General features: G+C 39.4%; 2 protein-coding genes across 3 annotated transcripts in view; one reads left to right on the forward strand and one right to left on the reverse strand.

Annotated features, from left to right (window-relative positions):
* Nucleotides 1-22,760, forward strand: part of SDCBP (syndecan binding protein) — a 33,050-nt gene extending 10,290 nt beyond the window's left edge. The window contains exons 2-9 of one of the 2 annotated variants that reach the window (XM_075549698.1): nt 6,607-6,672; nt 7,658-7,736; nt 11,513-11,622; nt 14,433-14,594; nt 16,395-16,570; nt 18,697-18,868; nt 20,483-20,574; nt 21,658-22,760. In XM_075549698.1, coding sequence (XP_075405813.1) covers nt 6,622-6,672; nt 7,658-7,736; nt 11,513-11,622; nt 14,433-14,594; nt 16,395-16,570; nt 18,697-18,868; nt 20,483-20,574; nt 21,658-21,712 — 897 coding nt within the window. In that variant the 5' untranslated portion in view covers nt 6,607-6,621 and the 3' untranslated portion in view covers nt 21,713-22,760. The remainder of the gene's footprint in view (nt 1-6,606; nt 6,673-7,657; nt 7,737-11,512; nt 11,623-14,432; nt 14,595-16,394; nt 16,571-18,696; nt 18,869-20,482; nt 20,575-21,657) is intronic. The other variant, XM_075549699.1, reaches the window with a different exon arrangement.
* Nucleotides 22,761-23,354: 594 nt separating this feature from the next.
* Nucleotides 23,355-27,811, reverse strand: part of NSMAF (neutral sphingomyelinase activation associated factor) — a 71,494-nt gene continuing 67,037 nt past the window's right edge. The window contains exon 31 of the mRNA XM_075549701.1: nt 23,355-24,024. Within this exon, the coding sequence (XP_075405816.1) occupies nt 23,930-24,024 (95 nt within the window). The 3' untranslated portion in view covers nt 23,355-23,929. The remainder of the gene's footprint in view (nt 24,025-27,811) is intronic.

Here is a 27,811-nt window from a genome sequence, read left to right on the forward strand (position 1 = left end):
GGGGGGAGAAAGGGGGAACCGATCACAGTGATTGATATATAACCCTCTTTCCCAGGGGGCTGAACAACAGAAGGGAGACAGCAGCCAGTGTAAGGCCTGAAAAAAATATATAAATTATCAAGGGTTCATGAGGGAGGGAAGGAAAATGAGCTGATACCAAGGGCTCAAGTAGAAAGAAAATATTTTTAAAATGATGAAGGCATCATAATGTGCTTGTGCTTGGCACAATGGGTGGATGGATGGATTGTGTTAGAGCTGTAAGAGCCCACAATAAAATGATTTAAGTAAAAAAAAGAAAAGGCCACCTCCTTCCTGTGACTGAGAGACATTCTTTATTGAGGAGGGCACAGCCATTGATTGCCTAGTGGATGGTGGAGAAGTCTCCTAGTTGCAATGTTGATAGAGCATACTGAAAAAATATTTCTTTTGAATGCTAAGTAAATCCATTCACAGAGAAGCCAATTGGGGAAAGTCCCTCACATAGGGAGGTCCCTTACCAGGCACTCTACTGGGCGTTTTGTTGGGAAGTTGCTCGACAGAATGCTTGGTGAGCTGCTGTGCCCTGAGTAACCCGTGTGCCTGAGAAGCCATGTCCAGCATGAGTCAGATGCTAGAGCAAGAATGTCCAAGGCTGGAGAAGTTTTCCTGCCTGGCTTGAGCGTAGCCCTTTCCTTAACTTCCTGTAATGCTAAAGCTTACGGCCATTCCAGTTGGCAAAAATAAGTGGGTATTTAAAAGGCAAGGTCAGAGGTGTGAAACCACCAGCTGCTCCACGACAGGAAGATAAGGGATTTTGCTCCTGTTAAAATACACAGCCTTAGAAACCCAAAAGAGACCGTTCTACTCTGCCCTATTAGCACCTATGAATTGATATTGACTTGATGACGATGATTTGGGTAGATTGACTAAAGAACATAGGCCAAAGCCTATCTTAATAGAGGATACTTTCTGTTTGGTTCCTTTTGGATAAAATTACTTGTCTTTTGAAAAATTTTTAGATACGGTTTTAAATTTTAAAAATACAGAGAATTTATTTTCTGAAATAATCAGTATGAAAAATCAGACTACGCACTTATTAAATTATGAAAATATTTGAATAATAGAAGTAGAAAGGCAATCCTAGAATCTGCACAGTAATGAGAGTATAGTTAGCATTTCTCTATCTGTATACTTTCATACAAGGAGCCCGGAAGGCATAGTGAGTTACACGTTGGACTGCTGTTAATCACAAGGTCAGCAGTTCAAACCCACTAAGGTGGAATACAAAATGAGGCTGCCTCCTCCCATAAAGACTTGCAGCTTCAGGAGCCCTCAGGAGCATTTCCTCTGAGTCCCACAGGGCCACTCAGAAACAAAGCAAACAAAACTCACTGCCTTTGAGTGGGTTCTTACTCATAATGACCTTACAGGGTACAGTAGAACTGTCCTTTGGGGCTTCCTACGTTATACATTTTACTGGAACAACAACAACAAACCTCATCTTTCTCCTGAGAACCAGCTGATGGTTTCAAACTGCCGACCTTGCAATTAGCAGCCTGCCAGCCACCAGGGTTCATACAAGGTCACATGAGTCAGAATTAACCCGAGGTGTCTGTGTCGTTGGTTTGGGTTTGGTTTGCATCTATGCTTGAATGAGTTTCATGCAAACTCACTAAGTGGTATTTATGAGTCCTAAACTAAAATGATTTAAATCTGCCCATGAACCATCACCAAATGCTCAAGGGGCATAAGTGAAGGAAATGGGGGTGAGGTGGGGGCCTTTCTTACAATAGTTTCACTGTATCTACCCCCAAGATATTAATTATAAACCAAACCAAGCTCATGACTCAGCGACCCCTGTGAGTTTTTGAGCCTGTAACTGTTTATGGGAGTAAAAGGCCCAGTCTCCCCAGGAACTGCTGGTGGTTTTGACTTGCTGACTGCGGCAGATCGCAGCCCAGTGCATGATCACTGTGCCACCAGGACTCTCACCATGTATGCTCATGTAGAAGCTGAGTTTTTCACATTTTAAAGCAGTTTTTGTGGTAAAATTAGGTGCCTCGGCTGATATTTGTGTCTGCTTACACTCGAGTATATATGGTCATTACAAACAGGAAGGCACACTTTACAGAGATACCTGTGGGACTTCATGTTAGCCACATGATCCCCAATAATAAGATACCTAATAGTACAGCCATGATGGCACAGTGGTTAAGTGCTCAGCTCCGAGTCAGAAGGTCAGCAGTTCAAACCCACCAGCCACTACTTAGGAGAAAGATGTGGTCTCTCAGTCCGCTGTGCAGTCAGTCTGCTTCTGTAAAAGATTAACCTACTTGAAAACCCTTTCGGGTAGTTCTGCTCAGTTCTGTAAGCATCACTGAGTCAAACTATTCAGCAGCATTTGTTTTTGTTTTTCAAGCAATATTGGTCAAATGAGTTCTAAGTTCACATCACTTCAATCATCTCATGTTAACAGTTTAAGCCTCCTGACCTTTTGCAGTTAGCATGGCTTTGCACAGTGTGACTACGATAGAACTATCCTGTGGATTTCCAAGACTCTCACTCTTTCTGGGAGGAGAAAGCCACAACTTCACCCCACAGATCAGATGGTAGACTCAAACTGCTGACCCTGTGGTTAGCAGTCCAACACAACCCACTAAACCATCACCAAACTAACAAAGTATTCTCAGAGAAGAAACGTGTCTACATGGCTAGCAGTCTACATGAGAATTAGATGGTGCCTGGCTACCACTACTGACATGTTCTGATGGGCTTGCAATAGGTCGTCCCAGTCTATGTATAGCACAATCTAGAACAAAACTCAAAACTCTTAAAAATTAGGCAAACTGGTCTAGGAGAGACTAAAGAACTCCCCAAGACTGTCATCTTAAGAACTTTTAAAAATCTTTGAGTCAAAACTGTCCTGAGATTACCTTCTAACAAAATAGCACACAAAACAAAGTACTGGGGGGAAAATCTGTATGCGACCAAGATGGTCAACAATTACTCTAAAAATGAGAAGATAAAGGGACAGAGAATTGAGAATGCTGGCAATGTAACAACTGGAACATAATTAAAGATACTGTCAAGGGACTGTGAAAATGCAACCAATAATTTGTATTAAAATTGTGAATTAAGACCCTAACTTGCTGTGTAAACTACCAAAATATATTAGCTTTTTAAAAGTCATTGAAAGGTATTTTTTAAACGTTTTATTAGGAGCTCATACAACTCTTATCACAATCCCAACATACATCACTTGTGTAAAGCACATCTGTACATTCATTGCCCTCATCATTTTCAAAGCATTTGTTCTCCACTTAAGCCCTTGGCATCCGGTCCTCCTTTTTTCCCCTCCCTCCCCGCTCCCCTCTCCCTCATGAGCCCTTGATAATTTATAAATTATTATTTTGTCATATCTTGCCCTGTCCGATCTCTCCCTTCACCCCCTTTTCTGTTGTCCGTACCCAGGGAGGAAGTCACATGTAGATCCTTCATTCCACCATGTCAGACTGTTAATCAAGCTTTCTATTTAGAGGTTCTGAAAAGATTGTGTAACAGTGTCTCACAAAAAGCTTGATTTATGGCAGACGGGACTGGTTTTGCCACTATGACAATGTACCTGCTCAGGTAGCCATCTCAGTGTGCCAGTTTTGGCAAAACCAACATGCCTCTCTGCCCACCCCTCTCCATTCTCCTCCCCCCCGCCCCCGCACCTTACTCACCTGACATCTCTCCATGAGACTTCTTTTCGTTTCCACGACTGCAGAGGGACATGAAAGGACAGCGATTTGACAACATCGAAGAGGCAACGAACAAAATGAAGGCGGAGCTGGCAGCCATCCAGACAGATGTAGACAGCTTTGACAAATGCATTAAGTGTAATGGAGAGTGAGTGCTTTGAAGGTGATAGTTACGTAAAAAAAAAAATTAATGCTTTGCTTTGAAAAAGAATTAGATTTTTGGGGGGTGCCCTCATATTAATGTTTTTTTTCTCTCTGTGTGTAGACACAGATCCCTGCTGATGCAGGTCTTCTGTATTGACACTACATGAGCAGAGGCATGGTTACTAAGGGTTTACTTTTGTAGGTAGGATAAACTTGTGAAATAGAGGGAAGTTTTACTTGAAGGGAAGTTTAAAATCTATGATTTTGGACTTATTCTTAATTCTAGTCCCAGTCTAAGAACAATTAGTTCTTGTGACATTGACCCAGCTTGATGCTCACCCTTATGAAGAGATCGCTGAAGATACAGGTCCTGTAACAAAGTGTGATGGAGAAACTAGATGGTCCCCAGCTATCAGAAGGAATAGAGTCTGGAGTCTTAAAGGCTTTTCTTCAAACAAGCAGTCCTCTTAAGTGAGGCATCAACTGAGTCTACATGGAAGACGCGAACCAGCTTGCATGATCCAAGGATTGTGACTACTAAAACCCAAATCTGAAGGAGTGGATGGTATCAGAGCTTAAATTGTGAACACCTAGTGTGCAGAAAGCTGCCGGAGCCCTGGTATTATAGAGGTTATACCTTGGCCAGCAGTCTGCAAGGTCAGCAATTGGAAACCATCTCACCAGGAGAAAGCGAGGCTTTTCTGCTCCTGGGAACAGTTGCAGTCTTGGCACACAGGAGCAGGTATTCCCTGTCCTATAGGGCCACTGTGAGTCAGCATCAGCTCAATGACAGTGAGCTTGAGTTTTGGTTTATGGAAACCCAGAGTCAGTTGCAGGGTCCACACGTGGATGAAGCTACTGGTGACTCCCCCGTGATCATAATTGAGGGATGCAAATAGCCTCATATTTGTCAGCATGGTAAAGTCAATTCTACCAAAAGTAAGTTAGTTTAAAATGTAATATCATTTGATCTCTCTTTTTATCCATTTTAAAGCCCTTTCAGTTAAAAACAAACCCAAACATCCCTGAAGGGGCAATACATGGATTGAGCCCCTGGTGACTCCCCTCTGACCATGGACCAGGGATGTGAACAGCCTTGCTAGCATGCAGAGTGCACTGGAAAGGGAATTGTTGGAGATGCAGTTAGGTTACAATTTTTCATTTTGGGTGAATAAGCAAATGTGAAGAAAGCTGATGGTGCCAGGCTATAAAAAGATATAGCGTCTGGGGTCTTAAAGGCTTGAAGGTAAACAAGCTTCCATCTAGTTCAGAAGCAACAAAGCCCACATGGAAAAAGCACACCAACCTGTGTGTATGAGATGTCGAAAGGATTAAGTATCGGGCATCATCAGAAAAAAAATATCATAGTGAATGAGGTGGGGAAGGCGGGCCGGAGACCCAAAGCGCATTTGTAGGCCACTGGACATTGCAGAAGGGTCTCAGGGAGGAGACGAGCCAGTCAGGGTGCCATGTAGCAACGATGAAAAATACAACTTTCCTCTAGTTCCAAATGCTTCCTCCTCCCCTACTATCATGATCCCAATTTTAGACCAGAGGATGTACACTGGTACAGATAGGAACTGGAAACGCAGGGACTCCCGGACTGATGATCCCTTCAGGACCAGTGATGTGAGTGGCGATACTGCAAGGGTAGAGGGAGGGTGGGGTGCAAAGGGGGAGCCGATTATATGTGACCTCCTCCCTGGGGGAAGGACAACAGAAAAGGGGGTGAAGGGAGAGGTCGGACAGGGCAAGATAGGACAAAATAATAATTTATAAATTATCAAGGGCTCATGAGGGAGGGGGGAGCGGGAAGGGAGGGGAAAAAAATGAACTGATGCCAAGGGCTTAAGTGGAGAACAAATGTTTTGAGAATGATGAGGGCAATGAATGTACAGATGTGCTTTACACAATTAATGTATGTATGGATTGTGATAAGAGTTGTATGAGCTCCTAATAAAATGATTAAAAATTTTATGCATTTTATCATTTGATCTCCTTTATGATCCTTTTAAATTTATTTTACTTTCTAATATTTTCTGCTTTCTTTTTGATTGAGGATTTTTATCTGTTTTACTTTGTTGTTAGTTAAAACAAAATTTAAAAAAAATTTCTGTCTATGACATCTAGAATAGGTAAATCTACAGAGACTAACTGGATTAATGGTTTCTTTGGGTATGGCAGTGGAGACTGGGGGGGAAATGGGGAGTTAAAAATGCTGAATTAATATAAGAATGAAGAAAATGTTCAAAACTTGATTATATAACTCTTCCTAATAAATTGAACTATTGAGTTGTATGATACGTGATTTATATGCCAGTAAACTTAAAAAAAAAAATCTATGATTGTTACAGTTCAACACAGGTAAAAGGACTAAGAGGTCGACTAGCGATTATGCATTGGGCTGGGATCTGTGGGATGATCAGTTTCAAGCCTCCTGTCTGTCCCCTGAGGGAGAAAGACAGGGTTTTCTACTATAAACAGCCAGTCATTCTGTCCTGTCCTATAGAGTTGCTGTGAGTCAGAATCGACTCCTAGGCAGTGAGGTTTTGTTGTTTGTTTAAACATTGGTTACCATCTTGCTATATGACCTAGGTATTTTAGGTTGTTTTATGTGTGGTATAATATAAATGTTTCTAATGATATACATTTACTGTGACATTCAAGATATGGTGCTGGTTATATTACACTAAATTTTAATGACATTTGAATCATGCATTTTTATTTGTTCATTCTTTAGAAAAATTCTGCAAAAATGTCTTTGTATCCATCTCTTGAAGATCTGAAAGTAGACAAAGTAATTCAGGTATGCTTTCTTAAAATATACTGTGCCATAAATTATAATTTTACATGAATGATTCAAAAAGTTCATGGGAAAAATCCATTATATAATTTTATTAAACTTTTTGACATCTTGAACTGAAGCAAACACTTAAATAGCAAGTGTATTAATTTTTTATTATATAAAACGTGTATTTAGTTTTATTAATTACTGACTAAAATGTTACAGCAAAATTTGTAATATGAGCTAACGGGCCTGGGGTGGTATTTCTTTTAACCTTTTATCTTCATTCTTTAAAGCTTTGGTTTTGGACCAAAATTGCATACAACCTGTCTATGTAAATTCATAAAATACTTTCTAACCATTTAAACCTTTCTTAGAAGACCTGGTTATGCAGTGGGTTAAACAGTATTGGGCTATTAACTGCAAGGTTGCAGTTCAACACCCCCCCCCCCCCTGCTCAATGGGCGAAAGATGAGTCCATTTGACACCTTACAGGTTTAGAGTCTTGGAAATGCTGTCTGTTGTCGTGAATCAGAATTGACATGTTGGCAGTGGACTTGGTTGAGAGTTCTCTGCTATTTAAAAAAAATTTTAATCATTGATATGACCAATTTGAAAAAAGGATTCTTGCAAAAAAAAAAAAGGATTCTTAGCTGTTTTGAATGTGTTTGACATTTTAACTTTAGTAAAATAAGGTTTAAATGTGTGGTCATTTTAGAATGCATTTTAAAAACTCCTGGATTAATAAGCAGCATTACTTTACTAGTTCATAGCTATGTAGAAGTACTTCATTTTTATTATAGTTCAGATATGTGAAATTTATTTTTCTGATTTGCAAATATCTTTTGAGAAATGTATTACTCACTGTTATGTAATAAAACTTTCTTGAATAAATCCTCAATGTTTTAGTTTTTTCTCCTAAGTACTGAGTTTATCTTATAAATTACATAAGGATTTTTAAATTGTTTAAAGTATAGTTGTTAGAATTTTCTTATTTTCTTTTTAGGCCCAAGCTGCCTTTTCAGCAAACACTGCCAACCCAGCAATCCTGTCAGGAGCATCTGCTCCCCTCTCTCAAGATGGAAGTAGGTTGAAAGTTTGAGTTCATTCTTCTTGAACAGAAATGATTTGAATGAAAATTATTTAAGCCAAGTTTTGTGGGTCCCCCCCCAAGGATCTTTCAGTATTTCCACTGCAATTCTTATAACACCTTTGCCCAAGCCTTGTATTTTTGATCGTTTATTTATTTACTTTTAAGCCATGTATTTTTAAAATAAGGACTTGACATACAATATCTTCTTAGTGTTAAGAGAGGGGTGGGAAATGTACATTTCAAATATAGCCTAATTAAAGAGTGAGCTATGAATATGAAAATTTGTCTCAGGCTTAATGAAATTTTATTTGAGCTTGCTGTGACTAATTAACTTATGCAAAAGCTTTGCATATCACTAGTGATTGAGCCATGCTACTTGTTGATTTTGGAACTTCTTCAACCTTTACCTTTGGGAAGGAGGTTTCTGAAATTTCCAGCCAACCTGTTGTAGGAGAGCTTGCCAAACTTTGGGTTCCATATTTCCTTTTCTTTGATCCTTTTTCCTACAAGCTTTATAACATTTTTCACCTGAAAAATTTTCTGTATTTTCTGTTTTTAATTACAGGGACAAAAGGTGTCCTTTAAAATTGCTAATTTGAATTTGTCTTAGATTTTATTTTATTAATACTTTTATAGGCATATAATTCACATACCAAACAATGCAGTGGTTTAAATATATTTTAAAGATTTGTACAGTCACCATCATAATCTATTTTAGAAAATTTTCTATATTATTTTTTTACCCCTTCCTCCTACAGCTTTATTGGATAGCTTAAAATTACACTCTATTTTCTAGGACTTCAGTTGCTTTTTCCATCTGAATTTTAAAAACTGATTACAATAAATGAACCACAGTTTTCTTAAGTGATACAGGATACAAAAATAACATCTTGATTTCTGTGAAAATACATTTCTTTGCAATTCCTGAACAAGCTTCAAGTTATGCTAACTCTGAGTATCAATGTTTACTCTGGGCTTTAGTTTTAAGACTTTGAGGAAACACTGTGGTCTACCTTGGCATGTGATTACTCGGCACCAACTCTGTGATGAGGTTGTTCCTGTGCAACTTTTATCCTGGGTTCTCTAGCGCACAGTCATGTTTTTCTTTGTTTATTCGCACTCAACTATGGAGACCCTGGTGCAGATGTTGCATGATGTTACGGCTACTGAGGTCTATACTCCAACGCTCTCATAATGCTAAAATTAAAGTTACTTGCAGAACTTCATAGACACTTCCAAAATTGGTTTTATCTCCTACATGGGAACATCTCAAGAGACCCAGAATGGGCCTAATGGTCTGACTCTTCCCTATTAATTAATCCCTTATTCACCAGTGGCACAGAAAGGGGGTTCTTTAACAAAGCATTGTACATAACACTTCTACCAAGCTAAACATAAACTTTTTTTGTAGTTAAATGCAGAAAGTAGATTTTTTTCCCCCTACTCCTTTCCGGGCAAGTAAAGCATACTGGCCTGGGAGTAGCCTCTATCTGCCAACCTCTGGCCAGTGAAGAGGATTCAGAGAAAAGACCACAACCAGCCATCAGCAAAAGGCGGGGCGACACAGGAAAATCCTGAAGCTGTAGCCTCACTTGTGCATTCTCGTGCAAGGTGCCCTGATGGGCCACAGCGGCAGCAGTTGACTTCACTTGTCTTGCTGCAGCTGATGGCTACCGACCAGTTTCTCCACACCTGTAACACTTCCCTTTGGTGCAGTCTTTCCGAATGTGTCCAAATTCTCCACAAGAGTAGCACTCCTGCTCTTCAGCATGGTCACTGCCACGAGCCAGATGGCAGATGGCCGGGTTTGCCGCAGTTGTAGCAACACAGCTCTCTCTCTCTCTCTCTCTCTCTCTCTCTCTCTCTCTCTCTCTCTCTCTCTCTCTCTCTCTCTGTCTCTCGGGCTCCTTGCAGTCCTTGGCAATGTGACCACCTCTACCGCAGTTATAGCAGGCTTCATCCTCCTGAAAATTACAATCCTTGGCAAGATGACCAGACTCACCACAACAGTAACAGAAGTCTGGAAGAGACGAAACAAACTGGAAACCTGTGCCACGGCTTCTCATTCCACAACCACGGCCTCCTCCAGCAGGGTACTCCCGGCTCCAGTGGCCAGATCACCTACCCTTGAAGCAGCCGTTGCTGCTCATGACTGCAGTTAGGTTTCCTTTGCATCTGACTGTGTCCGCTGCGGCGGAGGTTCAGACGCAGCCCTGGTGAAAGTGGGTCTCAAGGTAGAGGCTGTTTATTTTCAGGGTCCTTACCTGGGCCACACGCAGGTCTGCCATTTTCTGCATTCTTGACTCATTATTGTTAGCTCTCCATTTCCCCCCAGTCTATCCTGGATTTCATATAAAGAAAACCATACTGTCTTAGGCAGGGTTCTCTAGGGAAACAAAACCAGCACACTTAAGATTTTACTTAGATCAATATACAAGAGGGTAGGTTTATACAGTGTGAAGGAATGTAACACCTAATTAGTCCACAAAGTAGTACAGAGGACTCAGTTCAACTCACTTTTGTGGAACAGTTAATATACTTGGGGTCTTTTAACTCACATGTGGTGGGCTGCCAGGTTCTAGGTCAAAGAAGCAGACAGCAGGGTGGGTCAGCAACAGTCAGTAACACAGACCTCGATGGGATATTGATCTCAAGCTATGCAGGATAACAGGATCCACCAGCCTCAAGCTCAAGTGATGTATGCACCAGCAGTGTAGTGAGGCAGGTCTCAAAGGAGCCTCAAGCTCTAGCACTGTCTGATCACTAGGGAGCAAGAGAGAAGGGGCGGGTCTTTCAGAGCCATTTATCTCGTTGCCCTCCAAGCTGTGTCCTGAATAATCTACACCCACATGTTCCTGTTGGCCTAATTGGCACAATAAACCTAACATTACAGTCCTCCCCCTTGCCAATCTGACATGCGTACACAATTCTTTAACCATATATAATTTCCAGACGTTAATGAAATCACATTTACACCTAACATACATCTATCATACATATAAATGAAAACATACTGAATCTAATTGTATCTGGTATATTGTACACTAACAAAGGAAAGATAGTCAATAAGTACATATAAAGAAGAAATACTGACAGTCACAACCAGTCTTTGCAATTGATCACATGGTCGTAACTGATAGGTAGAACTTCCTTCTTCTACTACCCATTCTGTACTACCTTTACTCTTGGTCTCTGGCTTAGAGCATATATTGCCTTCTGGAGAACATTGCCCCAGCTCCACAAGATGGTGCCACCTAGCTGGCACCGTAATTGTGTCTTTAGGAGGCCATTCCATCGTTCTATCAAGCCAGCTGCTTCAGGATGAAGAGGAACATGACACGAGCAGAGGATTCCATGGCGCTGGGCCCATTGCTGTACTTCATTTCATTCAACAACAGAGAGCGAGAGAGAGAGAGAGAGAGAGAGAGAGAGGAGCAAATACCAAGGGCTCAAGTAGAAAGAAAATGTTTTGAAAATGATGGTAACAAATGTACAAATGTGGTTGACACATGGATGTGTGTATGGATTGTGATAAGAGTTGTACGAGCCCCAATAAAATGAATTTTAAAAAAGGAAAGGAAAACCTCCCAACAACAGACACATAGAAAAACCTCAGTGGATTTTTTTACTAAACATTTTTATTAGGGATAATCCTAATATATAATTCAATCTTTATTTTTTAATATAAATATAAGTATATACCAATAAGAGAATTTTGTGTGTTGATTCTGCCAATGTCTTATTCATGCATGCATTTATTTGTATTAGATCTATATCCTAAACTGTATCCAGAGCTCAGTCAGTACATGGGTCTGAGTCTAAATGAAGAAGAAATATGCACAAACATGGCCATGGTCCCTGGAGCACCAGTGCAAGGGGTATGTATGTACAATGTGATTACTGTTGAATTACTAAAAATACCTAAGTATCTGTGTTGTGATTAACTCAACAAATGTATAACTTTAGCATTGACTTTTCAGACATTTTAGACTTTCTTTTAGGTATGATTTTTTAAATGCTAGTATACTTTTGTGCTCTCACTGCTCTAGTTGTGACGAGTTAAGACTTTAAATGTCTTAAACTAATCTGCTTGTCTTTGTCACCTACATTTAGTGTTACTAAGACTTATTGAAGGACTGAGACTATTTACTGGTAGTGCTGTGGGTTAGGCATTAGCCTCATTCCTAAGGTTAGTGGTTCAAACCTACCTGCTGCTCTATGGAAGAAAGATGATATCTGCTCCTATATTTGCTGTTTCCTTAACTGTAGATAGGGTTGCTATAACTTGGAATTATCTTGATGGCAGTCGGTTTTGGTAAGCCTTAATGATTCTGTTCCGGCCATATTTCTTGTATGTCAGTTTGAGTGAAGGGGTGGAGTCTAGCCTGTTTTTCAGGTCATAGCCAGTGAGGCTTCTCTGTGGGCATGACCTTCTCCTGAGGATTCTGGGAACTCCTGCTTCACCTTCCTGTTGACAAGCCACAAGGAGGCACTCTGATGCCAGCCAGCCCTTGAGAAGCTTCTATTGTCACTGGATTCTGTGGTCTTCCCATTGGCTTGAGATCTTCCTGCATTAGGCATCATTGCATGTGTTGCATGAGGTTGAAGAGGAATTTATGAATTAGTATCTGACATATGGGCTAATATCAGACTTATGGATATTTCTTAATATATAATTGCTTTTTGATATAAAGTTCTCTCTTATACACGTGTGAATCTCCCTGGATTTGTTTCTCTAGTCTACACAGACTAACACAGCTTCTGTATTTCACATCTTGATTATTATATCTAATAGTACTAAGCTGCTACGTGATGAGTTACCATGAGTACAGGTCATATCTCTACTTTGCTCAGAAGCTTTTAGCATTCTGTTTGAAAATCTAATGCTTTTGTAATAGATCTCAGATTTTAGACCTAAATTTTACTTACCTGAAACCTTTTTATTGAAATTCATTACTAAATAGTGCTTATAGCACTTACTGTAATTTGAGTTAATACCTATGCAATTATTTCAGTATCTATTGTCTATTAGACTGCAAAAGACAAAAGTTTCCTGCCTTGTTGCCACAACCCAGTGCTGTGCATGATTTCATTGATATATCTAATAAATATATATTGAGAACTTGTTTATAATAGTGTTCAGTTAGGAAAAAAGAATCACAATAGGTCTTTCAACAAAGATAATTTAATATGAGACTTTATACACATAAAGGGGTTGGAGAATAGAAGGAAAAACGGAAAGCTGGGTTACATGTGATAGCAGAAAATAGCTATGTCCTTTAGGACTTAGGGCAGCTCAGGAAAGGGGGTGAGTTTATCAGAACCTAGGAGGCTGGGGAAAGAACTGGGACGGCAGAAGAAATATGGGCTGAGCCTGGCATATCTTAAGAATTTGCAGTAAGGCTGGTTCTAGAGTGTCAATAAAAGGAACAACACTTAAAAAAAAGGGGGGGGATAGGTGAAGAAGCATCAGGAAAATGACCAGGAGGACAGTCTGTCCTTGGAAAGAGATTCCCAAATGGCGGACCAAAATACCCCAACCAAACTTACTGCTATCAAAGAGATTTTGACTCATAGTAAGGCTTAGGACAGACTGGGACTGCCTCTGTTATGCAACTATTAGACAAGAAGTTTTAAAACTATTATAAATGAGCTCAAGGGCTTAAATGAAACTACAAATGAGGAGAGAAAGAAGATATTACAAAAGTAACTAAACTATCTAGAGGAGAAAAATGCAATATGTGAAAAGAAAAACTCACTTGGGAAGCTTTTAAAAATTCTCCAGCAACAAAAGTAAATTCAATTAAAAATGAATGAATGAATAAGTAAATAAATTCAATTTGATTATAAAATATAAGTAAAATAAAAAGGTATTAGACTTCTGAAATTCAGATGCTTCCAAACGAAGTTACAGACCGCCTCACTATTCATTTAGAAAAAAAAGTACTTTTGCAGACCAAAGAAAGTGTGGACTATCTAGTGGATAAACTAGCAAATTAATTACATCATTTCTCATATAGCTCTCTGTGGTAGTTAATCCATAGATGTCTATTTAAGGAGAAAAGAAATAATATTTAACCATTTTGTGTGTGCCAGGACCCATATAATGTATAGTTCTTTTAGCCTTACAGTAACTAACACTTTCCAAATTCGAAACTCACTGCCATCGAACCAATTCTGACTCATAGTGACCTACAGGACAGTGTAGGAACTGCCCCTGTGAGTATCTGAGACTAATTCGTTTAGAAGCAGAACACCCTTTCTTTCTCCCTTGGAGCAGCTGGTGGTTTCTAACTGCAAATCTACCAGTTAGCAGCCGAGAGTGTGACCACTGTGTCCCCAGCACTGTGAGGTAGTTACAGAGACTGAAAATCTCACACCGTATGAAAGAACTCTGTCAAATATTGTGTCAGTTCCAAAATGATCTTATGACGGACCTACAAAGTTTATAAGAATAATTAATTTGAATTGAAGACAGATGCCGGTATGTTCAAGAAGAAGACATTGACTATTGGTGCTGATAAATATGGGGTATATAAAATATGAATAATGCCATTTTATTTTTATAGGAATTAAATGTGGAATGTCACTGAATACGTTGTGGAAAGCCCAAACTACTTTGAATTATGATTGTAACCTTTTTTGATGGAGTGTCTTTAAATTTTGATATATTGTACATTTTTGTTAACAGTTGGTAGTAAGACCTTCCAGTATGAATTATATGGTGGCTCCTATAACTGGTAATGATGTTGGAATTCGAAGAGCAGAAATTAAGCAAGGGATTCGTGAAGTTATATTGTGTAAAGATCAAGAAGGAAAACTTGGCCTCAGGCTGAAATCAGTAGATAATGTAAGTTTTTTTCAATGGATTTGAAGTGGTCTAATAGTTTATATGAGTAATTAATTACTTAGTAATGTTTAATTAATGAGTAATGTTTTAGCATTTGAAAATTTCATTTGGGATTCTCTAATAGTGGATCTGTTGAGACTATTTTAAAATCTATTAGTTAATCCATTTTTAGGTACCATGTTTTAAGGTTGCAGAGTTTAAACTTACCGTTTTCCCTTTTGTGAGAGTAGTTTTTCTTGAATAAAGTTCACTCATCTGCAGAAATTATTATATCTTAATAATATTGTATAATGGATTGTGACAGCCTCCGTCTTAGCATTGTGATAAAGATGAAAGGCAGTTAATCTATGTATGACTTGAACAAAACTCATCTGAGTTGAACTGGGAAGTGCTAACTTACCCACTCTCTTGAGGGGCTAAGAGTACAATGCTGCTCTTTGCCAGGATTGGGTCTCTGTTTTATTTTACTTTTTATTGTGATTTGAGGCAAAGTTTACAGAACACATTGATTTTTCCATTCAACAATTCACGCATTTTGCTTCATGACCTTGACTGCAGTCCCCACAACAGCACTCTTCCCGCTTCCTTCCCATGTTTATTTCCATGTGCTCCTTCCCTGTGCACTCTGGCCTTCTGAGCTGTGCCCTTAACAAGTGCAGCTATTTTGATCTCTCACACGGTGGATCGAACACCTCCTCGGTGTTATTGTTCACCCTAGAGACCAAAAACCGAGTCCTGGGAGATAGTCCAATTCCAGGCCTCAGTAGTGACTAAGGGACCCATCTTCTTGGCATTCCATCAGTCTCTGTCAGACCAGTAAGCCTGGTTTGGTTTTGTTTCGCAGTAATTTTGCGTTTTGTTCCACATTTTTCTCCTTATTCTGACCAGGATGAGATATTTGGACTTAGTTTTCAGTACCTTACTTTTCTTCTGTGTCTTGTAACAATTTCTTTATAAGAACTGGAGTGTTGTTAACTATCTCATAATTTTGGGCTTTTAAGTAGATTTTATTTTTTAAATGTTTGTATTATTTTGTCTATAGTGACAAATGCTTAAACTTTTAAACCCCAATCTGTCAAATATTTCTCTTACAATTTTTATAAAATACTTATATGGGAAATAGGAAGCCATGCTATTCTCTTACCAACACTGTCCAGTATTTTAAAAAGTAGAAACATTAGCATCTGACTACTTTATAGGCAAGACCAAGTTGTAAGTCTAGAGTCTGACCTAATGGAAGGTAAAGTAATACTTGACTAAAATTCTTACACTTATTGTTTTTAAAGACTGATGAAAAACAAATTATAATCCTGATCTTATTAGATTATGTTTTTCATTGACACATGAATAAAGGGACCCTTCAGCTTTAGTGAACCAGCCTTAAGCTTCCACTGTTACATGCTGTACAAGAAATAAACCTTGTAGCACTTACATTGCTCTCTCTCTCTCTCTGAATAATGATTATTTGTGAATACCAATTTGGTATTCTATTTGATTCATGTACGTTTGTTTATTATAGTTCTTCATTTTCACTCATCTTTAAGAGGAAAAGGTGGCTGAGGCTTGGTCAGGTTTGTCAATGCCTTGCAGTAGAAATTACCACCCAAACCTTACTTTTTGGCTTGATTTCTAGAATTCTATCCTTCACAAACTTTTTAACTTCTTTAAGGGATAACTTGACTCACTTTGCTCATAAATTATTTTAAAAGAGTAGATTTCTAACTGTTCAGTTCTAATTTCCAGCATTTTTAACCATAGCATGTACCTGTGGTCAATGACTAGTTATTTTCTTATTCTTAGGGTGTATTTGTGCAGTTGGTCCAGGCTAATTCTCCATCATCTTTGGTTGGCCTTAAATTTGGAGATCAAGTACTCCAGATTAATGGTGAAAACTGTGCTGGCTGGAACTCAGAAAAAGCACACAAAGTTCTCAAACAGGCTTTTGGAGAGAAGATCACCATGACTATTCGTGATAGGTAAGCTCACTCAAAACCAAATTCATTGCTGTCAAGTTGGTTGCAACTCGTCGCAGATCTAAGGACAGAGTAGAACGACCCTTGTGGGTTTTCAAGACTGTAAATCTCACGGGAGTAGACAGCCTTAGCTTTTCCCCCTGGAGCAACTAGTGGACTTGAACTGCTGACCTTCCAGTTAGCATCCCAAAGCATAATCCACTACACTACCAGGGCTCACAGTCATTAAATAATTCTATTTGAAATGCTATTAGTCCTATATTCTTGGAATTGTTTGGTACAGATTTTTCTGACATGAATTGATTTTTCATAGCATTGTGCTATTGCGATATACACGTCATTTCAGAGTTTATAAGAATATGTCCTCTAAGCAGTTATGACTGTCTACACACATTTCTAGAAGAGAATTTTTGTTGGAGAAATAATTCAGTAGGCCTAGTGTCTGAAGGCCACTTTCCAGTGGACTGCTTACATACCTGATAGATTGTACACATATGTGTAAGGGCCTCAATCAGCACAGAACTCCAAATAGTCCAAGACTCTTTAAAAGTCACTGACCCTTTGGGGGGTGATGAAGCTGTCGTTATCGCGGTAGGAGAGTACATCCTTTTATTTACCAGTTGGTGTTTATAACTTTTAAATGTTTAGCATGTAGATGGACTTCCGTTTATTCTCTTGCTATGGCCCCCACAAGTGGTAACACGTGGTAGAGGTGGAACCTACCACTGCTTAATTAGCTTTGAGGCTGTTTAACAGGATGTACTCGTTTAAAGTTGTTGTATTCATCTTTGATAGTATGCAGTATCATAAGAATTTCTAACATAGGGTAAGTGTTTTATAGATGAATGTCATTTTCACTATAAGGGTTAAAAACTGGTTCAAACTGGTTCAGTTATGTAGTAAAACAAAACCAGAACAAATCCAAATATTTTAAATGTGACACCTCTGGAATGATAAATTATGGGTTAAAACCTGGAATGGGAAATTTGGAAGAGGTGTAGTGAGCTCTTCCAGACCGTGATGTGGTAGATTGGATTATTGGCAGATAGGACTGTGGGGAATGACTGACGTTCAAAACAGCACTGTCTGCTGGACCACAGCTGTTTCCAGTTCTGCTAAAAATCCTTTGGCAAGTTGGTTGCCATGCATTGCGAATGCTGCCCTTGCTTTCTAAGAATTTCTAGGGCAGGGCAGTGGGGTGTTTGAGCAAAACTTCTATCTAAATTTTCTCCATTCTAATCCAAATTTTCATAAATCTGGGTCTCTTCCAGCTTTGCTTCCTGAGTAGGAAAGACCAGCACAAAGCCATTTCTATTTTCTTTCAAAGCGAAAGTGCAAACATTAATTTGGATTGGAACATCAAGAAGACAGTTGGTTCTGAATTATACCATGTAAAGACAAGTTTATCATAAAACCCTTATTATCACATGGTAGGAGATTTGTAGACAAGTGAGCAAATTAACAGATTTAGTAATCAAAAATTGGTCTTTTTTGAGTAGTTGTTAGAGTGTATGCCTTTACAAAAACAGGCATAAAGAACTCTTAAGTCACAGTTGGGCTTCAAAACATTTATGGGAAAATTCCATTATCTTTAATTTCATATTCCTACAATCTTGTTGAAATCTGTTTCTAATCCCAATGCAGTTCTTTAAAATCCAGCAATCAAATTAAAATCTTAGTAAGAGCCCATATTGGTCCAGTATTTAAAGAAGTAGTTTCTAAACACAATGCAGGGAAAACAAGCCCCCTGCTATTGAGTTAATTCCAACCCATAGCTACCCAAACACAGGGTTTTCTGAGACTGACATTGTGATTTTTGTTTAAAGCCTCATTCTTAATGCTAAATCCTCACAAATGAGAAACCATTTTGATAAACTGTTTAGAGAACTGTATTGTGTTTGCTATCCCAAGAAGGAAATCTTCATTAGAAAACCAGTTAAACCATTATGACTTTTAAATAAATCATTATGCTTTTCAGAGATATTCTTGAATATACATTCAAGTTGCTCCTGTTGGAAACACTTCATTTATTATAACTAAGTACCCAGTCAGGCAGATTTAGAGTATAATGAAACCTGACAACATATTTACCTTGGAATTCAGTTTTTAATGCAATCTCATGTTTACAGGCCCTTTGAACGAACTATTACCATGCATAAGGACAGTACTGGACATGTTGGTTTTATCTTTAAAAATGGAAAAATAACATCCATTGTGAAAGACAGTTCTGCAGCCAGAAATGGTCTTCTCACCGAACATAACATCTGCGAAGTCAATGGGCAGAATGTCATTGGATTGAAGGTAATGAACAGAAAGAGGGTGTCTTTTTCTACTAGCTTTATTTCCAAAAATGTCCCTTTCTTTGGACGGTTTCAGCCGAACTGTTTGATATTGCCCTTCAAAGCAGAGAAACTCCGGGAGCACTGCTTTGTCTACTGGGCTCTTGGCTAGTCAGTGGAATTCTGTGGGTAGTTAATGGGGGCTCTGACTTAAGATCTCTGTAGAGATTTTAATTACATTTTGAATGATTGCTTGCCTCTAAACAAGCAGGAAGGTAATAAATAATTCAGTTTGTTTATATATCAGCAATTTGTTTTCTCCTACCCTGAAGTTCTTCAAGGCTCTCTTTAGTTCCAGAGTTATAAAGTAAGGCCTATTGATTTCATAAACTTTGTTTTAGAATACAGTTAATAGAGGGGATATGGTACTACGTATAGGGGAAAGTTCAGTAATAAAAAGATGATTTTTGTGGGGGCCTAATTTATCCAGTGCAATTTACTTAGAAGTTTGGTATCCAGGCATAAAATCAACTGGTTTTAATAAGCAGTATTAAACTAGGTAAAGTAGAAAAAATTAGAAATGCTATCATTCAAGATTTAGATATTATCAAAATATTAAAGAAATAGATACAAGGGGGTACCCCCTCCCAAAAAAACCCTGAATTTTATTTTTCAAATCTGTGTATTTAAATTTTTTTTACAAAACAACTTACCACCTTCAAAGTACTCTCCATTACACTTAAAAATTTGCAATTCCATTCTTGGAAACATTTTCAAACACCCGTGGTTTGGATGGCTGACAGCACCTACCTTGTTTTTTCTTCATCTCTACATTGTCAAATTCGTGTCCTTTCATGTCCCTCTTCATTTACGGAAACAGAAAGAAGTTGCATGGAGCAAGGTCTGATGAGTCAGTGGTGTGGGGCAAGAGAGGCATGCTGGTTTTTGCCCAAAACTGGCGCACTGAGATGGCTGTGTGACCAGGTGAATTGTCCTGGTTTTAAAACTAGTCCCCTGTCTGCCACAAATCAGGGCCTTTTTGTCACATACTGTTAGGCAATCTTTTCAGAATCTCTAAACACAATGCTTGATTAACAGTTTGTCGAGGTGGACCGAACTCCATGTGCAGTACAGATCGACATTTTGTCCATTCAGGAAGTTGACTGACACAGAATGAGGTTTGTCATCAATCGACATTTCACATTTTTTGAAACAAGAAAACCACTCGTATACTTGACTTTTCCCCATAGCACTGTCCTTATAAACTGTGCTCAACATCACAGCAGTTTCCATGACATTTTTCTTGAGCAGGAAACAAAATCTTACAGCCATAATGCTGTTCTCTTAAATCAGCCATCACAAAAAACGGGGTTTGAGTGAAACTTTTACTAAAAAAAAAAAAATCACTGTGACCAGAGAGAACCTTCCCAGGAGACGCCACTGGGTGCCCTAATTCAAAGCAAGTTGCTTGATACTCACCTAGCAGTACTGTGAAAGTTCCGCCTCTGCCCAGTGCAATTCCGTGGGGTTTTTTTTGGGGGGGGGGTTCCCTTCGTGTGTGCATGTGTGTGTCCCATGTGTAGCTAGTATTCTACTTACTGGGTACAGTCTCAGTGGAATTTTCTGTTTTCACTAGGACGCTCAGATTGCAGACATCCTGTCAACATCGGGGCCTGTAGTTACTATCACAATCATGCCTGCTCTCATCTTTGAACATATTATTAAACGGTATGTAGTCAATTCAACTATCTGGGGCTCCGTGATTTCAACACCGTGCTTTCATTTTAATTCTCAAACCTTTAACTCTTTTACCTAAAGGACTATAATTTATGTGGAAAATTCAAGTAAATTATTTAAGTCTCAGGAAATGGATCAAGATGACCCCTCAAAACTTTCAAAGTATGGAATAAAATTAATCATATGTTCCCTAAATTCTACCACTTCCTAATGGGAAAAAGATGTGTAAAACGTTCAGCTTTCAATAAAACTGATGCGAGCATACCAGGGTCGTTCACGATAGGAGGAACAATTCAATTCCCCCCGAGCAGCCTAAGAGGTTAGAAGTGTGTGGGCAAAGGTGTCACTTTATGGCCAAGTGAGGCCACGCCAAGGGGCTTCAAAAAATTCATAGAAAAAATACATTGTCTTTTCTCTCCCCACCCCAAACTTTTTGAGAGTTACTTCTAGAAAGGGGTCAAGAGATTTTTTTTTTCTAGAGCTTTTTTAAAATCCTGGCTTCTGTCTTAACTGTTCTTGCCAAGCCAGCTTAGCATCCTACTTTTAGAATACCTGTCTTGAATGTGGAAGATAACCCGTAATATAATTTCAAGTAGGTGTTTTGTTTTGCCTTTAGGGTAAAGTATGGAGCAACTCCGGAAAGCGAAATAGTGGGGGTGGGGTGAAGCAATTATTGCCTGGTGCTCTCTTTCCATGAACCATTAATGGGCCCCTCCCCCAGCTTGTCTCCGCCTTGTGTGATGATTCCCTCTAGCTCCCCTTACCTCAGCTCCTCCCCATCACTCCAAAATCATGGTATCATTATCTTCAGCTTTAATGTAGCCTGTTGTCCAACTTTTCTAGCCAAACATTCAGAAACAGTGCTATATGTCTTTAGTATAACCTTTCGCACCAGGTGTTTTCAAACAACTGGAATATCTGCACTCATTATAAAAGATATTCTTCCCACCCCTGACCAGTCTCCCTTGCTGCTAACAGGTATTAGTTTAAATTAACATTTTCTTGGTCTAATAAAACTTTTTAAAGAAAAAAGAGAGGCCTCAGTAGGTAATAAAAGTGATTCAATCCTTACAGGATGGCACCAAGCATCATGAAAAGCCTGATGGATCATTCCATTCCTGAAGTGTAAAAGTCAAGTCATAATGAAGATGTAACCGAACTTCTCCAATTCACTTCGCTGGCAATTCTGTATTATGCACAAGCAGCTTTCCAGGAGCCAACAAGCAAATGCCGCATGAGGACCTGCCTTTCTCCCTTATACATGGCTGGGAAATTTACCCTCTTGTGATCTGTATCTTGTTCACACTTCAAGACAGTTGTAGCCTTATCCTGGTTTTACACATGTGAAACTTTCAAAAGATGTACTGACTTGCACAAAATAGTTTCTCTACTGGAAACTTGATGTTTCTATAAGCCATTATGATTAAGGTAACTGATAGAATGATTCAGCTGACTGATTCAGGCTTAGCTTTGTTACAGTCAGTCACTTTCCTTCAAGATCTGAAAACTGACCTTACTACTTTATTTCTCTGGTATATTTGTATTGTAATGTATTGCTCGATTACAATTAGAATGGTTACCTTTGATTTTTAGTTGTGTGTGTGTGTATATAAACACCAATTAAGTGACATTCATTTTACTCCATGCAAGCATTAGCATTGTGATTATCATTTAGTTTTAACTACCTTCACTTAATATGCTTGAACTGTCTGCTTAACTGTGTTAAGCATCAATAGAAGCCAAAATACAATTATTGCTGCCTTTTGAAAATCCAAGTGTAGTTCCGTATTAAGCTGACATGTATACTAACTTAGAACAATTTCATGGTACTTATGAGCTATTGCATAGCTATTTAGTTGTATTTGAGATTTTTCTAGTAAAATTGCATAATGGAAATCATCTTTTCTATATTTACGGCTATCGCTTTTCTGAAAAAAATGGATTGCTATATATTTAATGTAAAAATTCTTATACTAAACAGGATGAACTTTTTACGCCTGCATTTCATTGAGATAATAACTAATTTTGGCATTATATAACCAAGCTACTTTGGAATTGTCTTCAAATGTCTTCTTGGTCATTTGTTGACTCTTCTCTGCCCAAAAAATGGCACTAACACTATCTTGATACTTTTTGTTTTATGCTTATTCTATTTTAATTAAATATGTATCAAAGTCTGAACTTTTTCATGTGTATCATTGGGAAGCTGTCAGTGTCTTCTACCCAGTTTGTGCATGATTTTCGGAATAGGGAATGTGACATTTACCTCAGTACTGCAGTTACCTGCCCCAGCAGGGCAGCAAGGCTTACCAAGAAAGCCTGGTGTGGGTGGCACCTATACCGGGAAAGGGCTGCAAACTTGGCTCTCCAGGCTATGGAATTAAAGGACCAGTCGAGCTGGCTTGTAACAGGAGCGCAATGAGACAACTGACTTCTGGCCACACGAAAACCATGTCATGTTTCATGGCATTTAAAACCAACATTGGAAATTACTGCGCTGGTGTGATTTACAAGATAATGTAGTATCATACAGTGTTTTCAATGAGTATAAAAATATTTTGTGATTCTGAAGTTGCTTATCTGAGGGAATCAGAACTATTGCCTTATAGCTAACCTTGTTTGAAATTTTAAAAGCCAAACAAAACATTTCCAGTTTTGAGTCAGAAGAGAGTTCTAAAAGTACAAGGGGTATAATCACCGCGCTTGGCCATCTAGCGCAGATCAATACTGGGGTTTCTTTCCAGTAAGTCATTCACATAAGACAATGAAAATCGCTTTCATTACATAAAAATAATTTTAATATTGTAGAAAAGATGAGCATTTAATAGCCATAATGAAATATAAACCATTCCAATGCACATTAAAAGAACTGCTAATCCTTCCCCAGCTTCTTAAAATCTGGGTACAGCAGGTTAGATGATAACCAGCCACGCAGTGAAAAAAATGAATTACAATTGTAGACTGGGGAGACAAAAGAGAGACTAAGTAGCAGACAGTGTTGTGCGTTTCTTGGAAAATTCTAACTATGCATGCCCTGTGGTATGTTTCCCAGTCTCTTCTAGTTACTGTCCCCCAAGCTGTTTTCTGATGATCATCCTAGTGGGATGATCACCTGCTGTACAGATAATGTAATGTTTTCTTCCTAATATTGCTGTACTTTTATCTGTCTTAGAAGATGACAGTTAATGCCTTTCAAAGAGGTCAGAATTTAGAAAGTTTAAAACCACACATTTTACATGTGGCAAAACTTCCAATTGCTATCATTACACTTCCACCAGTTGATTTAAAAGTTTGGTTTAAAAGCACACTAAATATAATTCTGTATATCCAGGAGATAACAAGGCACTTAATACTGCAATTTCCAGAACATAATTTGTCTGTCATCCCCTCCTGTGATGAGGCTGCTGCACTGTTCATTCATCCATATACAGGTCACAGCACCTAAGAGAAAGATGTCTTGGTTCAGTGGGAAGTTGACAAGAAAGCCCCAAAGAAATACTTAATTGCAATTAATTTACATAAAAATTAAAATGAGTCCACAAAGAATTTATTCCACAAAGTGGAGTAAGAAACCACTGAGCTGTTAAAACAATTGGGAAATATGGATGTCGAATAGAAAGTATATATTTCACTTGACAATACAGGTGAAAGTTAGGACCTGACTGGTAGAATGAGTAATTATTTTGAAAAAAAGATGATACAGATAACTTAAAAAAATTTATATCTACATACACACATATACTATGTAAAGCAGAGTACTACGGTTGGAAAGAAATGCCTGCATGTGGTGGGAAGTCAGTAGGTAAGAGCAACAACTAGAATGTCTTCCAGAAAGGACCATGGCCACGAGAGAGCCAGCGTGGTTAGAGTAACTCCTCCTCCGCGAGTCTCAGAGCGGTCTCACCAGACTCTTGCTTTTGAAACCAGAGTCAGCTTGAAAGATGAGTGCACCACCTTTTTTTGGCTCTCTTAAAAAATGAGATCAGGGTCACACGTTGAGTTTTTCTGACTTCCCTCCATGATTGTGGGGTGACCTAAACCCCACCCCAAAGTACATAACCAAGCCCCTCACCACACTGGTCTCTAGCCCTACACGCGGAAAGACCATGCGTGCAACCTGGCGCGGGCTTTCTCAACCCACGAAATGACTGTTGGCGTTGCGTCAACTTTTCTTAGTGTTCCTTCACTGCCTCCCCCACACCTCCCGGCCACACTTGGCAGATGAATCTTCAAGTGCTGTCCCTGCCAAGGAAGTAGCCATACCCACGCAAAACAGGCTTATTTTTTGCTTCTAGGGCTTTGCACTCTTACTTTACGATGAATTAATCTATATCCCTTTTTACCTCCAAAACCTCTCTTTAAGGACCCCACCTCCCTGCAGCCTCCCAGCACAGGCAAATCAAACCCACCCAGCCGGACTCCTTTGTTTCAAGTTAAAATTCCCCGGAATACTGCCTTCTTTCACTGACCAGAGGTGCAAGCTACTTCAGAGCACATCCCTGTCCCAACAAAAGCAGACCAGTCCTAAGACCTGTCCCTCCCCTCCCAGCCAAACGCGTCACTCCCCCCATCTCTGGGGGCCCTGCGTGGAGGGGGCCACCTGGTGGGCAGCCAGGTGCAGGCTTCCTCACAACCCAAGCACATCTTTTTTGCCCATTACTTTAGGCTTCCTAACCTTTACCCCAGTGCCCCTCTCCCCTGAACCACACCTATCCTACCCTACCCAGACCGGCCGAGAGCCATCCCAGCACAAGTAGCTGCAATCCACACCCAAAGCGCGTGCAGTTTTTATTAAGTGCCACATTCCCTATTACTTGGATCCAGCCTATATTCTCTTGAACCGTCACATCCTCTGAGCAGCGCCCCCGTCCTCTGGAAAACAAGCAGCACACAGACAGGCAAAACCGGGACCCTTAGGGCACAGACCCACCCATGTTCATACTACCATAGCAACACAACTCCTTAGGCACTCCAACCCAAGCCCCTTCTCCTTCCCTGCCCCCATATCTCTCTTCCCTGGTCTTCCTCCGCTCCTCTCTTCTTCCTCTTCCTTCTTCTTTCCTGTCTCCTCCCTATTTCAATTCCACTCCCCCACCCCCACCCCACACACAATCCTCTTCTGGGTTGGTTATCGGCTTACACTCACCTACCCTACCCCCTAACTCCTAGTTCAGGTCTCCATCTCCAGAAGGACCTGTTACTTATAGCTTACTCCCTCTCTTCCCTGCACCTCTCCCACCTATGCATCTCCCTTTTTATTCACACCGCCATATGATTTCCTGCTTAATGAAAAACAAAAACACCTAACCCCAATTGGAAAACAAAAGGATGCCCTGCAGCTGGAAATAGTGTATAAGTACCTTAAGACATACAGGGAACACTCATGAAATCAATAGAAGACATAAAAAACCTAAAACCTTCACACCAAAAGGAATCCCAGAAGATAAATGAGACAACATGGTAAAAGATTTGAGAAATAGAATGCAAATGAAGGGAGATCCAATCAGTGAACTCAAACACAACCACTCTAAATACAGCCAATGAGGGAAACAACCAAAAAGAATCAGAAGAAAGCCTGAGAATGACATGGGACACTATCACGAGAGAAAGGCTTTATCTATTTAGAATCCTGGAGCAACAAGAAACCAAAAAAATCTACAGAAAAAAATACTTCAAGAATATTTCCTCAACATCACAGAGGAGAAAATACTGTGCAAGAAGCAGCGAGAACACACAGTGGGTCGAGCTCAGAAACCCAGGGAGAAACACTGCAGTCAAATTGCCGCTTCAAGGCAAAGGAGAGCACCCCAATGGAAAACCAATAAAGATAAGCTCAGACTTAAACTGCAGGCAAGGCAATGGAGCAAAATGCGCAAAATACAACAAACTTTGACGGAAAAATACTACCAACCCAGATTCCTACTGTTGGGTGACATTGAGCAGGTTCAAACTTATAGTGTCCTGAGCACAACAGAATGAAACACCACGTGGTCCTGCACTGTCCTGACAACTGTTCTTATGTCTGAGCCCCTTGTTAGAGCCACTGTGCCAGCCCATCTTGTCCAGGGCTGTCCTCCATTGTTGTTCCCTTTACTGAGCATGATGTCCTTCTCCAGGGACTGCTCGCTCCTCTTAACTTGCCAAAATGCATGAGATGAAGTCTTGCCATCCTTGCCTTTAAGGAGCATTTTGCTGTACAATCTAACAAGGAAAATTTGTTCTTTTGAAATCCTTGGTACTTTAAATATTCTTTGCCAACACAGTAGTTCAAATGCATTGATTTTCTTTGGTCTCCCTTAATCAGTGTCTAAGTTTCACGTGCATTTTATTTAGGCAATTGAAAATAACATGGCTTGAGTCAGGCGCACTTTAATCCTCGGAGTAACCTCCATGCTTTTCAACAGCTTGAGAAGGTCTTGTACAGCAGATTTACTCCATGCAATGCCTCACTTGCTCTCTCGACTGCTGTCTCCATGAGCATTGATCGTGGGTCCAGGCAAGATGAAATCCCCGACACCTTCCATCTTTTCTCCATTTATCGTGATGCTATGATCTCTTGGTCCATTTGTGAGAATTTTCATTTTCTTTACAATGAGTTGTAATTGACATTGAAAGCTACAATGATTGTTCTTCATCTGCAAGTGCTTCAAGTCCTCCTCATCGTAAGCTATTTGAAATACCAGTGACATAGCCTTTAGCGTCACAAAAACACACGGGCCACCACAGTACAACAAACTTGACACAAGTAGTGGCCAAGAATACTATATGGAGCAAAATTATCCCTTAAATATGAGGGAGAAATAAAGGTATTTGAAGAAATTGGTAAGACCAACACTATAAAAAATATTAACTGGATCACTGTGGACAGAGCAAGTGGACAAACCTGAGAGCAGCAAACGGCAACAACACTCCAAAACCAACACAATGAAAACAGCACTCCAAAAACACAGAAGCAGTGGGGGAACGAAGACCAATAAGCAAGCACACATCCTGCACGCAGAAAGAGAAAAGGGCCAAACACAGAAAAATGATAGCAACAGGCCCCCACATATCACTAGCACTGAGTATTTATGGACAAAATGCACCAATCAAAAGACAAACTGGATTAGAAGACAAGACCTATGTCTAGGCTGCCTAAAGGAAACAATTTAAACTTAAAGACAGAAATAAACTAAAAAGATTAAGAAAAAAATTAGGGGACAAAATAGACTAAAAAAAATATCAAAGG

Source organism: Tenrec ecaudatus, chromosome 5 (assembly GCF_050624435.1).
Source record: "Tenrec ecaudatus isolate mTenEca1 chromosome 5, mTenEca1.hap1, whole genome shotgun sequence".
Taxonomy (NCBI): Eukaryota; Metazoa; Chordata; class Mammalia; order Afrosoricida; family Tenrecidae; genus Tenrec; species Tenrec ecaudatus.